Source organism: Clupea harengus, chromosome 21 (genome assembly GCF_900700415.2).
Source record: "Clupea harengus chromosome 21, Ch_v2.0.2, whole genome shotgun sequence".
NCBI lineage: Eukaryota > Metazoa > Chordata > Actinopteri > Clupeiformes > Clupeidae > Clupea > Clupea harengus.
Genome location: NC_045172.1, coordinates 1,924,815 through 1,937,665, shown reverse-complemented (window position 1 = coordinate 1,937,665; position 12,851 = coordinate 1,924,815). Strand labels below are relative to the sequence as shown.

At 45.6% G+C, this 12,851-nt stretch overlaps 1 protein-coding gene across 4 annotated transcripts; it reads left to right on the top strand.

Moving 5' to 3' along the window:
* The first annotated feature begins 117 nt into the window (after positions 1-117).
* tsga10 (testis specific, 10) lies at positions 118-12,776 on the top strand. Of its 4 annotated transcripts, XM_031558423.2 has the most exons (21): positions 118-992; positions 1,379-1,504; positions 1,608-1,673; positions 1,824-2,016; positions 2,243-2,391; positions 3,623-3,778; positions 4,087-4,269; positions 5,138-5,215; positions 6,143-6,294; positions 7,317-7,432; positions 7,755-7,909; positions 8,027-8,082; positions 8,190-8,210; positions 8,944-9,112; positions 9,197-9,307; positions 9,518-9,703; positions 10,192-10,359; positions 10,897-11,099; positions 11,472-11,576; positions 11,701-11,874; positions 12,514-12,776. In XM_031558423.2, exons 5-21 carry the CDS (start codon positions 2,311-2,313, stop codon positions 12,542-12,544), a joined length of 2,145 nt encoding a protein of 714 aa, XP_031414283.1. In that variant the 5' UTR covers positions 118-992; positions 1,379-1,504; positions 1,608-1,673; positions 1,824-2,016; positions 2,243-2,310; the 3' UTR covers positions 12,545-12,776. The 4 variants fall into 4 exon arrangements, with proteins under 4 accessions (XP_031414283.1, XP_031414286.1, XP_031414285.1 ...); XM_031558426.2 differs by lacking the exon at positions 8,190-8,210; XM_031558425.2 differs by lacking the exons at positions 1,608-1,673; positions 1,824-2,016.
* The last annotated feature ends 75 nt before the right edge of the window (positions 12,777-12,851 follow it).

The window sequence follows — 12,851 nt, the reverse complement described above, 5'->3', positions numbered from 1 at the left end:
ATATCGGGCTTGAATCGTTTCTGATATCCAACTGGTCCCCACCCACTGCACAACCCGTCTTCTGTTTTCAAATGTATTTCTTGGCTGCAGCCTACACATTCTTGGCATCAGACTTATTACAGACAAGATTAAATGCTCTAATGTTTCATGTTTGACAATTAATTGGTTCGACTCATCGGATCAAGATGAATACAATGGACCAACTTCTCCTGAAATAACGATGTGTTGACAGTTCATCTTTTTCTCAGACTTTACAAGCTGGTTCTACATATTTATAAGGAACATGTATTATGAGTGTCTGTGAGATTAAAAATAAAAAAGGCCAAAGAATCAACTCGATTAGAATTCGTTTTAATTTAACATGCTAGCGTTAATTGCTGTGTTTCATTCTTGGCATAGTGGGGTAGAGATATGTCTGAGTTGGTGGGGAAGGTACTAGTTTCAACAGTGATAAACCTGTACGAATGGCAAGTTGTCAGGGTTACAGACGCAAGAAGTGCTTGTTGATTGGTGCAGTTCCACAGCTAGCTTTGTGACGCTCCGCGTCCAGAGTTGTGATTTGTCCAAATGTTTATCCTTGTAGAAAAGCGGTTTAGCACCTGCAGATCACCGGATGGACTGTAGTCATTTAGGTAGCTAGCATCGGTGAGAAGTTAGTTTCTAAGCCAAGGAAACTGTTAGTTTACAATGATAACGACGTACTTTATACTGACCGACACTTTCTTCAAAGCAGGTAGACAGCAAATGAAGGAATTCGGCAAAAATTAAACAACCGAGTGTGTTCAGCCTAATTTTAGATGTTCGCTAGCTAATAGGATAGCTAGCTCTTTCAGCTGACTACTTTGGTAGATAGTTTAGTTAATATTAGTGTTTAGGTAATTAGACTGTTTGTCTATTTACATTTTTTTTCTAGTTGAACATTTTTTAGGGGGTTGCACGTTTACTTGTAGTACAACGTCTTGCCGATTTTGTCGCGAACGGAGAAAGTTTTGGTAAGCTGATTATTCCAATGTGCTGTGAGATACTGAGATTCGGTTGCCATGGAGATATTAGTTTCCGTTGTTTTCCCCATGGTTTCCCCACCTCATTTGTAGTGCAGTTTGGCATTCTTTCGTGTATGTAACTTATTATGCAGTTATTTAAAGTGTAGGCATACACAGGGTCAAGACGTCAAGAAAAAGTCCTAATCCACAATCAGAAACCACAACCAGTTAGGACCTCAGAGGTCACCACCACATGTTTAGTATTGCATTTTTATCGAGAAGTAAACTAAGGAGTCAGAAAAGAGTTTTAATTGTCTTAATAATCCAAAATTAGTAACCTATTCAATTAGTTATTGAATCGAATTTCTGCATTGATGGTGATAATTTCTTGCCAGAGATTCTGAAGTCGTGAGAGTAAGAGGTAAGCCAGTAGGTGGCAGTTAAGATTCAGAGTCCTGTCCAGGATTCCAGAGGCTCAGGCTGCACTGGCCACAGTGGATAACCAACGGGAGACAGTCAAGGTACAGAAATTGTACATAAATGCAGTTATACAGTGCTTATCAAAATGTCTACATGTGGTACATATTTTTTATGCAATATTGTCTGAATGTTTTCGCTTCCTAGAACATCCTTGATGGTCTTCAGCAAAATATTGTCAGTTTGGAAAATACCATAACTAAAATAAACCATGTAAGCACATACAGCTATTCCACTCTCATCCAGACAGTGACTGAGCATAGCACAGAGGCTCTGACATGCAAATTATTATTATTATTATGAGTAGACACAGAGCTCACGTTAAAACGTGTGTGTGCGTGTGCATGTGCGTGTGTGTCTTAGACATTTGAGTCAGTTCAGTCAGACACTGATGAATCAGAGCGCCAGCTGAGCTCTGGATCGGATGAGGAATGGCGGGCCCAGCTATGCTCTAAGTCTGCTGAGGACCAGGACCGGGACCAGCAGACTTTACTGAAGGGGCTGCAGAGAGAGAGGCACCATCTGCACACTATATTGCAGGAGCTCAGAGCCGCAGGTGAACCGACTCCACTGCTGTATGTGGTTCATGAGAGGAGAAAGCTGCACTGACTGGTGCAACCCGAGACCTTTACTGACTTATAGCCTACTAGATTTAGTATAATTTGCTGTAGAAAGTATTGCTCAAATGTGGGTATCAACCAAGTGACTTGGTTAGTAACAATATGAAGGCTACTGGTGTTGTTCCGTTCAAAAGGAGAGCAATGATGATTCCTCTCTCTCAGAGACTGAAACCAGTGGTCGTGAGCAGGAACAGGACAGCCTCAGACAGAAGGTGCACTCTCAGGGCAACATGCAGAGAAGCCGACGATCAATCAGCCCCAAACGAGGGCTGTCTATCAACCCCATCTCCTCTCAACACTCCCCTGTCAAGGTACAACCACACCCGCTACACACCTTCATCCTGTTGCATTCCTTACCATAGATGAAGTATTAACATAGTTCAAGGCAGGCATGTAACGTACACCGACAGTATTTCACTGCTATCTTTTCAGGGTTCTGTGGTTACTTATTTTAATCTATGGAAGGAGCTTTTTGTAAATGGTTAACTTTGTAATGTTGCAAAACTTAAAATAACAATGCTATAGAGTTCAAACTCTAGTGACTTGCTTTTTTGCTGACCCCTTACAAGCCAATTGGACCATATTACAATGTTTTGGAAGGATTGGCTAATAGCACTCCACAGTGAAAACCGTTCAGAATCTTTTGAACACTTACATTTACATTTACATTTAGTCATTTAGCAGACGCTTTTGTCCAAAGCGACGTACAAGGGAGAGAACAGTCAAGCTAAGAGCAATAAAAAGCATGGTGTAACAATAAATACTACTTTACATGAGAATTAGAAAACAACGACCTAGAAACAAGGAAAAAGACGTGCAGGAATGTAACTGCTGAAGTGCAAGTTAAGCGCTAGTCAGGTGCCAGTTAGGAAGGGAGGTGCTCTCTGGAGAGTTGGGTCTTCAAAAGCTTCTTGAAGGTAGAGAGGGACGCCCCTGCTCTGGTAGTACTAGGCAGTTCGTTCCACCAACGTGGAACTACAAATGAGAATAGTCTGGATTGCCGTGCTGGCACAGACGGCAGTGCCAAACGACGCTCACTAGACGAGCGCAGCGTCCTGGGTGTAACATTTGCCCTTACAAGAGCATTTAGGTAGGTGGGAGCAGAACCAGCAAGCACTCTGTAGGCAAGCATAAGTGACTTGAACTTGATGCGAGCAGCTACTGGCAGCCAGTGGAGCTCAATGAGTAGCGGGGTGACGTGTGCCCTTTTCGGTTGGTTGAACACCAGACGCGCCGCCGCGTTCTGGATCATCTGTAGTGGTTTCACCACGCAAGCCGGCAGGCCCGTTAGGAGGGCGTTGCAGTAGTCCAGGCGGGAACTTATACCTATAAGGATCTTCTGGCCCATAGATACATTGAGGCAGACTTGCGCTAGACTCTAAACGCTCTAATCATTTGCTGCTGCAGACATGAGTGATCTTGGATGAGAGACTGTGCCAGCTGAATGAATGTAAATGTGAATGGACTGTCAAATGGAGTGGTGGTCAGCCAGTTTACTGGGCCTGTTGGGTGCTCTCTAACTGGCCTTGTGCTGGTGGTCAGGGAGGGACGTATGATTCGGAGCTGATGAGGGTCCTCCGCGAGCGGGACGAGATGCAGGGCGCGCTGGAGAAGTATGAACGCCACCTCTCAGAGATCCAGGCCAACGTCAAGGTGCTCACCGCTGACCGCGACAAGACCAGCATGTACCACCAGCAGGTGAACTCCCTTTTGGCAGCCCTCTCACTGTCCAGCTTGTCAGTCTGGGTAAAGCACAGTACAGAGTGAGAGTCCATTAGCCAGTTAGTTTGACACATTTTATTCTCAAGTAAAAGTGCTTCTAGGCTTCTCATAGAGTAATGTGGATTTGATCTGCTTTGAAGGCAGTCTTGTCTGTTAAGTAGAATTGCTTCTCCACTGTCTCCTGTGTGGAGCATTATTCAACTTTTGAAAGGTGGCATCTGTTTGTTTCTCACTTTGTGTGTGTGTGTGTTTGTTTGTATGTGTTTGTATGTGTTTGTTTGCAGGCGCAGCAGGAGATAGCAGCTCTGAGGCGTGAGGTGATGCAATCTCGTTCAATGCGTAGCAGCTCTAAGGGTGGTGTGACGCCTCAGAGAATCCTGAAACGCGTGGAGGCCGAACGGGACGAGGCCCAGGCCGACCTGCAGCGCATGACCACCGAGAGAGACAGCCTCAGGGAGAGACTCAAGGTACGTGTCACCCCTTGACCACCGAGAGAGACAGCCTCAGGGAGAGACTCAAGGTACGTGTCACGTGACCACCGAGAGAGACAGCCTCAGGGAGAGACTCAAGGTACGTGTCACGTGACCACCGAGAGAGACAGCCTCAGGGAGAGACTCAAGGTACGTGTCACGTGACCACCGAGAGAGACAGCCTCAGGGAGAGACTCAAGGTACGTGTCACCCGCTCGTCAGGACAGCATGGAGGACATGGTGTACATCCAGAGTACAGAGTGGAAAACATGTCTGATCGTATCACTTGCGTTAGAGTACAGGTACTTCATGAATCAGATCATCATTGATTTAACCTCTTATTGAGCACTTAGCTAGGAGCTTGTTTGGTTGGAAAGTTAGTTTAGGACTTCCTGTTGCAGTACTGTATTTTACAAGCACCTCCATGCAAAGAAGTGTGTGCCTTCATGTTCTGTTGGGGTGTGTGTGCTCAGTCTGTGGAGATGGATGCACACGTAAGGGATCAGCTCAGGTGTCTAAGGTAGTCATTGTGAGAATGTTTGCTCTGCGCACCTGCGTCTGTGGCTATTTATGGAAGCAGACTTAGGCCCCAGAAGAGACGAGAGCACAGAGAGGATTGTTTTAGCTCCTGCTGTGCTGCTGGTTGGCTCTCTGACCTCCTGTTAGTGTGTGTGTGTGTGTGTGTTTGTGTGTGTGTGTGTGTGTGTGTGTGTGTGTGTGTGTGTGTGTGTGTGTGTCTGTGTGTGGATAGAGGCGTCTGATATGGTTTAGATGACCATGTTGTGTGTTGGTAACTGTATATGACCGTCTGTTGTGTACGGAGGTGCATCTGTGAGAGTGTGTCATGAGTGTGTTTGTGTGTCAGATCAACCAGGAGACGGCCATCAGTGAGCGAGCCCATCTGGAGCAGCGCGTGGAGGACCTGCAGACAGCCTGCCTCACTGTGAGCACACAAGAACACACACACAGCCACACAGCAACACAGCCCTGTCCTCCAGCTCATCCTCAGGCCCTCTACACCCAGTACATATCATCTCCAGTAGGCTCACAACACCCAATACATATCATCTCCAGTAGGCTCACAACACCCAATACACATCATCTCCAGTAGGCTCACAACACCCAATACACATCATCTCCAGTAGGCTCACAACACCCAATACACATCATCTCCAGTAGGCTCACAACACCCAATACACATCATCTCCAATAGGCTCACAACACCCAATACACATCATCTCCAGTAGGCTCACAACACCCAATACACATCATCTCCAATAGGCTCACAACACCCAATACATATCATCTCCAGTAGGCTCACAACACCCAATACACATCATCTCCAATAGGCTCACAACACCCAATACACATCATCTCCAATAGGCTCACAACACCCAATACACATCATCTCCAATAGGCTCACAACACCCAATACATATCATCTCCAATAGGCTCACAACACCCAATACATATCATCTCCAGTAGGCTCACAACACCCAATACACATCATCTCCAATAGGCTCACAACACCCAATACACATCATCTCCAATAGGCTCACAACACCCAATACACATCATCTCCAATAGGCTCACAACACCCAATACATATCATCTCCAGTAGGCTCACAACACCCAATACACATCATCTCCAATAGGCTCACAACACCCAATACACATCATCTCCAATAGGCTCACAACACCCAGTACATATCATCATCTCCAATAGACTGAAAACATCTGTTTTGACAGTCGTTGTGCTTATTTGTAGCTGTGGACAGAAGCATTCATATTTGACAAATGTCCATATTCTACATGTGTTGTGTGTGTCTGAAACGGTGTGTGTGTGTGTGTGTGTGTGTGTGTGTGTCAGCTGGAGCAGGAGCGTGGAGAGCAGAGAAACAGACAGGTTATGCTGAAGGAGGCGATGAGGGAGCTGGAGGATGAGGTGCAGGGCCTGAGTCAAAAGCTGTCTGGAGTAGAGGAGGAGCTGAACGGCTTCAGGAATGAGTGCAGTATCCTCAGGCAAGACACATGGGTGCACATATACACACACTGTGCAACTACTACATTTCACATTTCAGGGTTTTCTTTGGTCCAAATGGGGCGCTGGCAAGGGAAGCTGTTTTCTATTAGCTTGTCTTCATTGCTTTATGATGACAGGTTAATGTCCTCTCACTCATGATAACAGTGCCATGGGTGAGATAAAACGAGTGATGCGCTAGATTGCTTAGTGTTGGGACACCCTTAGAAACGCACTGTTTATTTTTCCATTCTGCTGCCATGCTCGTTTGTGTTTATGAGCGTGTAGATTCATATCTCTGAACTGATGGGGTGCTAGCCTGACGATGTCATACTCATAATTCTAGTCAGAATATGAGTCTGATACCGCTCCAATGGGCTGTGATTATGGGGCATGTTTCAACCGAATCAGGAAAAAAAATGCCTCTTCGCTCAATTGGATACATCTAGAACCAATCAGAGCAACGTGGTATGACCATAACGTAGACCATGGAGCCAGCTGATACATTAAACTTTTACCGGATCCCGTAGGAAGGACGGCAAAAACATCTTTTCGATCGACAAATGCCTTGATCGCGTTTCTCTGTTCCTCTTTCAAAATGAATGTGCTGTCAATGTCTTCTAAAACAGACTCGAATCACCACATTTCAGCTCTCCAACGGCAGCCATGTTTGTTGAAAACGAATTCACCCCAAAAGCTCTTTGGTGACGTGGTTGATTACGTTACGGTTGATCATCTGTCCATCATCGTATAAAGCCCGCCTTGACAATATGATTGGTACGGCAATGTCTGTCCGCAGATAATTTCTCCTCAATGGAGTAATGCCAGACCGAACTTCCCAACCAAAACAATTGTGGGCGGGGCTAAGTTCGGTCTGGTATCCAGGCTAATGGGGTGCAGAATAGAAGCAACATAAATATATGATCTATTTCTCTGTAGAAAATGTACATGAGGCATAGTATGCCTGCTTGTCCACACGAATGTTTGCTAGTTTGTTTATCCGTGTGTGTGTGTCTGTCAGCAGGCTTGCTCACAATGAATCAGAAAGTAACCTCAATGAGACCCAGCGCAGACTGACTTCACGCATTGGAGACCTGCAGAAGATCCAGGAGAGGAATAAGCTGCTGGATGAAAAAAATGGTGTGTGTGTGTGTGTGTGTGTGTGTGTGTGTGTGTGTGTGTGTGTGTGTGTGTGTGTGTGTGTGGTTGCATGAGGCACGTGCGAATGATCAGTCACCTGTTTAAGTATGTTGAACAGTAGGAATTAGAAACTGATACATGTACAGTATATATGAGAGAATGAGAATAAAGTGTATGAGAGAGGAAGTTCTTGAATCGATCTCTAAAGCCAAAGGATCTATATATATTGTGTGTGTGTGTGTGTCTGTGTTTGTGTGTGTGTCTGTGTTTGTTTGTGTTTGTGTGTGTGTGTGTGTGTGTGTGTGTGTGTGTGTGTGTTTAGACTCATTGTTGAGGCAGCTGGCTGGTATGAGGGAGGACATGAGCTCTCTGCAGGACTCGGAGTCAGACCTGCAGCAGCAGAAAGTCTCCCTGCAGGAGCTGCTGGAGAAGAGGAGCCTGCAGCTCTCCATGACAAACTCCCAGCTGGATGAGAATGTGAGAAGCAGACTTTTACTTACTTACATTTACACACAGACCCCCTACACTTGGATGACCACTTACACATAGTTCTGATGTGGGTGGTAAACCATGCTCTCTTTCTTTCTGTTTTAGGAGCAGGCCATCAGAAGCCTGAAGATCAACACAGAGGAGCTAGAGACAACCATTAGGTAATGTGCTCTGTTATAGTTAAGTGAAAGAAATCACATAGACATTCCAACATCTCAGCAACTGTGAGAACAACGGAAACATGATGTGATGTTTTCTCACCCCCCAGAATGTTGTCATCACCATGGAGGTAGATTGTTAAGTCTCTATCTTTGCCCTCTACCTCCAAACTCCAAACTCTAAACTTGAACTCTTACCCTCTCCCCAGATAACCACTGACTTTCTGGGGCCTACAGAGTCAGTTGTTATCTCAGTCACAGATGCCCTACAGGCTCCAAAGCAGTAGCATTGTGGACTGGATGCACTCTCTACGTGCTTTGTTAAAGGGCTGTAGTGAGTGTATCCTCCACAATCATTTACCCTATAGATCTAGATATATGTTAACTTCTGTTAACTTGTATGGAAATGCCTAACAGGTTGATTTCCATCTCCGTCCAGGGCAGGGAGCTTTGTACCATGCTTTAGACTGCTAGAGCTGAGTCGACTGTTAGAGCGGTGTATGTCTGAAGTAGCACTATTTCTTTGTGCTGTGTAAATGCACGAAGAACTGATTCATTACACCAAGCAAAATGTTTTTCATTAGATCATATTTGATGCACCTGGGTTAACATGTCATCGCCTAATTGATCAAATCAAATAACTTATTGATAAAAAAAACACATCCACATGCCTGGGAGAATGTCCTGTGACTTAAAAAAAAAACTAAAGTCAACTAAAGGAATCCCATTCCCAAGTCGTTTGTGTTAGACCACATAGCTAATCAGAAACAAAAGCAAGGAACAGTCTATCCACTCTCATTAACTATCATTGTTTTGCAGTATATTGTCTCATGTCTAAAATATGCATGCTGCTCTGTGTGTCAGGGGCTTGCGTGAATCAGTGAACGTTAGAGATTGTGAGCTCGGCCTCTTCAGGAAGAAGCTGTCAGACTCGGAGGATGAGCTTGGTGCCACACTCAAACACAGGGATGCCACATCTCGTGAAAACAGCCAGCTAAGGGATGAGCTGGACAAGGCCCGCATCGACAACCAGGTCCGAGTCTCACACAGACACACGCAGATACACACATACACACAAATGCACACATGTTCTCACCAAGCCAGTGTGGTCTTGCAGGCACTGCATCTGAAGGTGGATGACTGCTCACAGGAAATGGAGAATCTGCAGAGGAGAGTGCAGGAGTACGCTGACGACATCACCCGCATTGAGGACCTATTGGCTTCTAAGGTAGCTTCAAATCTCCCAGCATGTCAGATCTGCAGTCACCTTTCTAGTCTCTTACAGGACACCAACATATTAGAATGTGTTTTACATCTAATCCAATGTGTAAATGTAGAATTATACGTGTGGAAACTTATTTATATATGTCCTCCCATGTAGCTTCCTGTGCTTTGCTGTCTGTGTGTGTGTGTTTGTTCATGTTTGTTCGTGTGTTAGGAGCATGAGTGTCGAGAGCTGCAGGAGAGCCGTCGGCGGGCCTCGCTGCAGGCGGAGAGCTGGGAGGGTCAGGCACGGCAGGCGGAGACGGTGGCCGGCCAGCTACGGATGGAGCTGGTCACCGTTGACCTGGAGTGCCAGGGCCTGAAAGAAAAGATGAGGAGCCTGGAAGCCAGCCTACAAGAGGTCAGTCCACTCAGACGCCCCACCAACAGAGCCTTACACTAGAGCCGTTTGAGCAGGTAGCACTGTGTTGTAGAGCTGTTTGAGCAGGTAGCACTGTGTTGTAAAGCTGTTTGAGCAGGTAGCACTGTGCTCACTCACTCTCTGTGTCTGGCACCTAAGTGAAGTTAAACCAATAACCCATGACCTCACAGTCACCACACACACACACACACACACACACACACACACACACACACCACACAGCTCCTTCTGTCTCACGTCAGTGTGTCTTTGAGCATCTCATTTTGACGGGATCCTTTTGGACTCATTCGGCAGTATGCTTGATAAACAGTGTAGAAGTATTTTGAGTTCAACATGGTTGATTAACTGTGATGATTTCTCCATCAAGCGCAGTCGTGAAGATGTTGTTAAAGTCACTGTGTGTGTGTGTGTGTGTGTGTGTGTGTGTGTGTGTGTGTGTGTGTGTGTGTGTGTGTGTGTGTGTGCAGGCTGTGAGTGCAGAGCGGGGCAGCTGCGGTCAGCTCTCCCAGCTGAACCGGCGTCTGCTGCAGTTGGAGGAGGAGCTGAGAGAGACTCAGAAACAGCAGTCCATCAAAAACACCGACCTCGAGAAGACACGGGAACTCTGTGTCAAACTGGACATCAACAAGGAAGCTGTGAGTTGTGTGTGTGTATGACACCCAGCTTTGTATGTGAGTACTGTATGAAAGTTTATTATATGGCAACGACAGTACGAGCATTCTGATTGGCTAATGGGTAGTCATGCCAGCCGCGTATTGACCTCCTCGCCGGTCTGCCGGTCTGATACGTATTATTATTGCCCTCCTCTGACGTCATCTTAAAAACTAGTGAGAGTGAGTCTTTGTACCAGTTTGTCTGTGAATGTGTGTATGTGTAAAATGTTTTTTTGTGTATGTCTGTTTCTGAGTATGTTTGTGTAGATATGTTTGTGTGTGTGTGTGTGGGTGAGCAAGAGTGTATATTGTGCCTGTATATATGTTTTTTGTGTGTGTGTTTGGGTGAGCAAGAGTGTATATTGTGCCTGTATATACTGTATGTGTTTGTGTGTGTGTGTGTGTGTGTGAGCAAGAGTGTATATTGTGCCTGTATATATGTTTTTGTGTGTGTGTGTGTGTGTGTGTGTGTGGGTGAGCAAGAGTGTATATTGTGCCTGTAAACATGTTTGTGTGCAGTTGCAGCGTGAGCTGGAAGCCTCCCACAGTGAAGTGACCAGCCTGAGAAAGCAGCTGTTCAGCGAGCGGGCGTCCACCAACACACTGGAGACCATGCTGGTGTCCACGCGGAACAAGGACCTGCACAGACAACTGGGCTCTCAGGAGAGGGCCGCCGAGGTCCATCTGCTCCGGGACAAGCTCACAGCGGCCGACACCAAGGCGTCAGTACTGCACACAACACACAGAACACACAGCCAACATACTGCAAACTACACACTGGGAAATCACTGCTTTCGATATCTCTGGACATACAAAACACATAAGATACTAGCCACACACAATTCTAGACACATTTCCCAAATCTGACTCATATGTCTTGAAAAAGTGGTCATAGTACACCCAAGACGAGATATTCCTATACCCTATTGTGCATACTACACACTACACGCAACATTCATAAAGTAACACTCAGCTCCGAGGATCTTAACGTGATATCACAGGATCTCACGGAGTTACTGTTGAACTGAATGGAGACTTAGTGAAATATGTGACATCTCTTTCTGTCTCTGTGTCTGTGTCTGTCTCTGTCTCAGGAGCTCTCAGAGTAGAGAGGTGTGCCACCTGAGGACTCGGTCCTCCCTGCTGGAGTCTGATCTAGAGGTGACGAAGAAGAAGCTGGCCACTGAGCGCTTTGACAGGTAAGACTTCATGTGCCTCAAGATGATGTTTCCAGGTGTAGACCCGTCCTTTGAGTACGTTTACACATCTCATCTCATCTCATCTCATCTCATCTCATCTCATCTCTCTCTCTCACTGTCTCAGGGAGCGGGCAGTGCTGGAGTTGCGTCGGCAGGGCCTCTCTTCAACCCTCTCCTCCACCCTCTCCTCCTCCCTGCGTCCCTCTTCTCCCCCCTTACGTCGCTCTATCAGCCCCCAGCGGTCCTGGTCCCCAGAGCGTCCCTTCCACAGCACCCCGGAACGTCGCTCCCCTAAACGGTCAGTTCTTTTACACTCATACACAAACACACACTCATACACAAGCACTCACTCATACACAAACACATACTCATACACAAGCACACACTCATACACAAACACACACACTCTCCCACTTTGGGAAGGAAACTACTTAACTACGCATGGTTGCATTTAATGTCAGTACTTCCAATGCTCACTGTAACTGTACACATAGAACGCCCACATAAAAACATTCCCATTCAGCACAGCTACTGATAACATAGTGCATATGGCAATTGTAGCTTTTCGGTATGTATGACAGAAAAACCTTTTATGTTGACTTGTGTTTTCCCAAATATTAAATCAGCAGAAGTTTGGTTGTATGGTTGTCAGTATACAGTTGTGCTACTGTAGCCTAGCTGTGCACCAGTTACAGTACTTACTGTAGAGAGGCTCATTCAGTGAAACTGTCCCTAGTTCAGTGTATTCACAGTTTCACCAAGCAAATAATATGGCAATGTTTCATTGATATAGCAGCTTTTCTGAAAATGCCAGTCTAATTCTGCTGTTTTGATCATACTTTCTGATGCAGGCAGAATATGTATCACTCACATAGAGTCAGTACTGTAGCAACATGTTAACATATCTTCTCTGTGTTTTGTGGATTTCTCACTACAGGAGTACAGTACTTCGGGACCTGTATGATTGAGCACCCCGTCTTTCAGTTACTCACAGTAGTTACATTCTTGGAGTTTTGTATTTTTTTTACATCTGTTATTTTCTATGAATGAGATATGAACTTCCAAAACATTATTGTGTCTCAATGTAATGTGCTTGTATACCGTCCTCAATAAATTGCAGGTGTTTTATACTGTTTACTTTAGGCTTTCAGCGATTGGTAAATACTCCAAAATATCACAGATACTAAACATTTTCCAGTCCACTGTCTGTCTGTCTGTCTGTCTGTCTGTCTGTCTGTCTGTCTGTCACTCTCTCTTTCTCACGCACACACACAC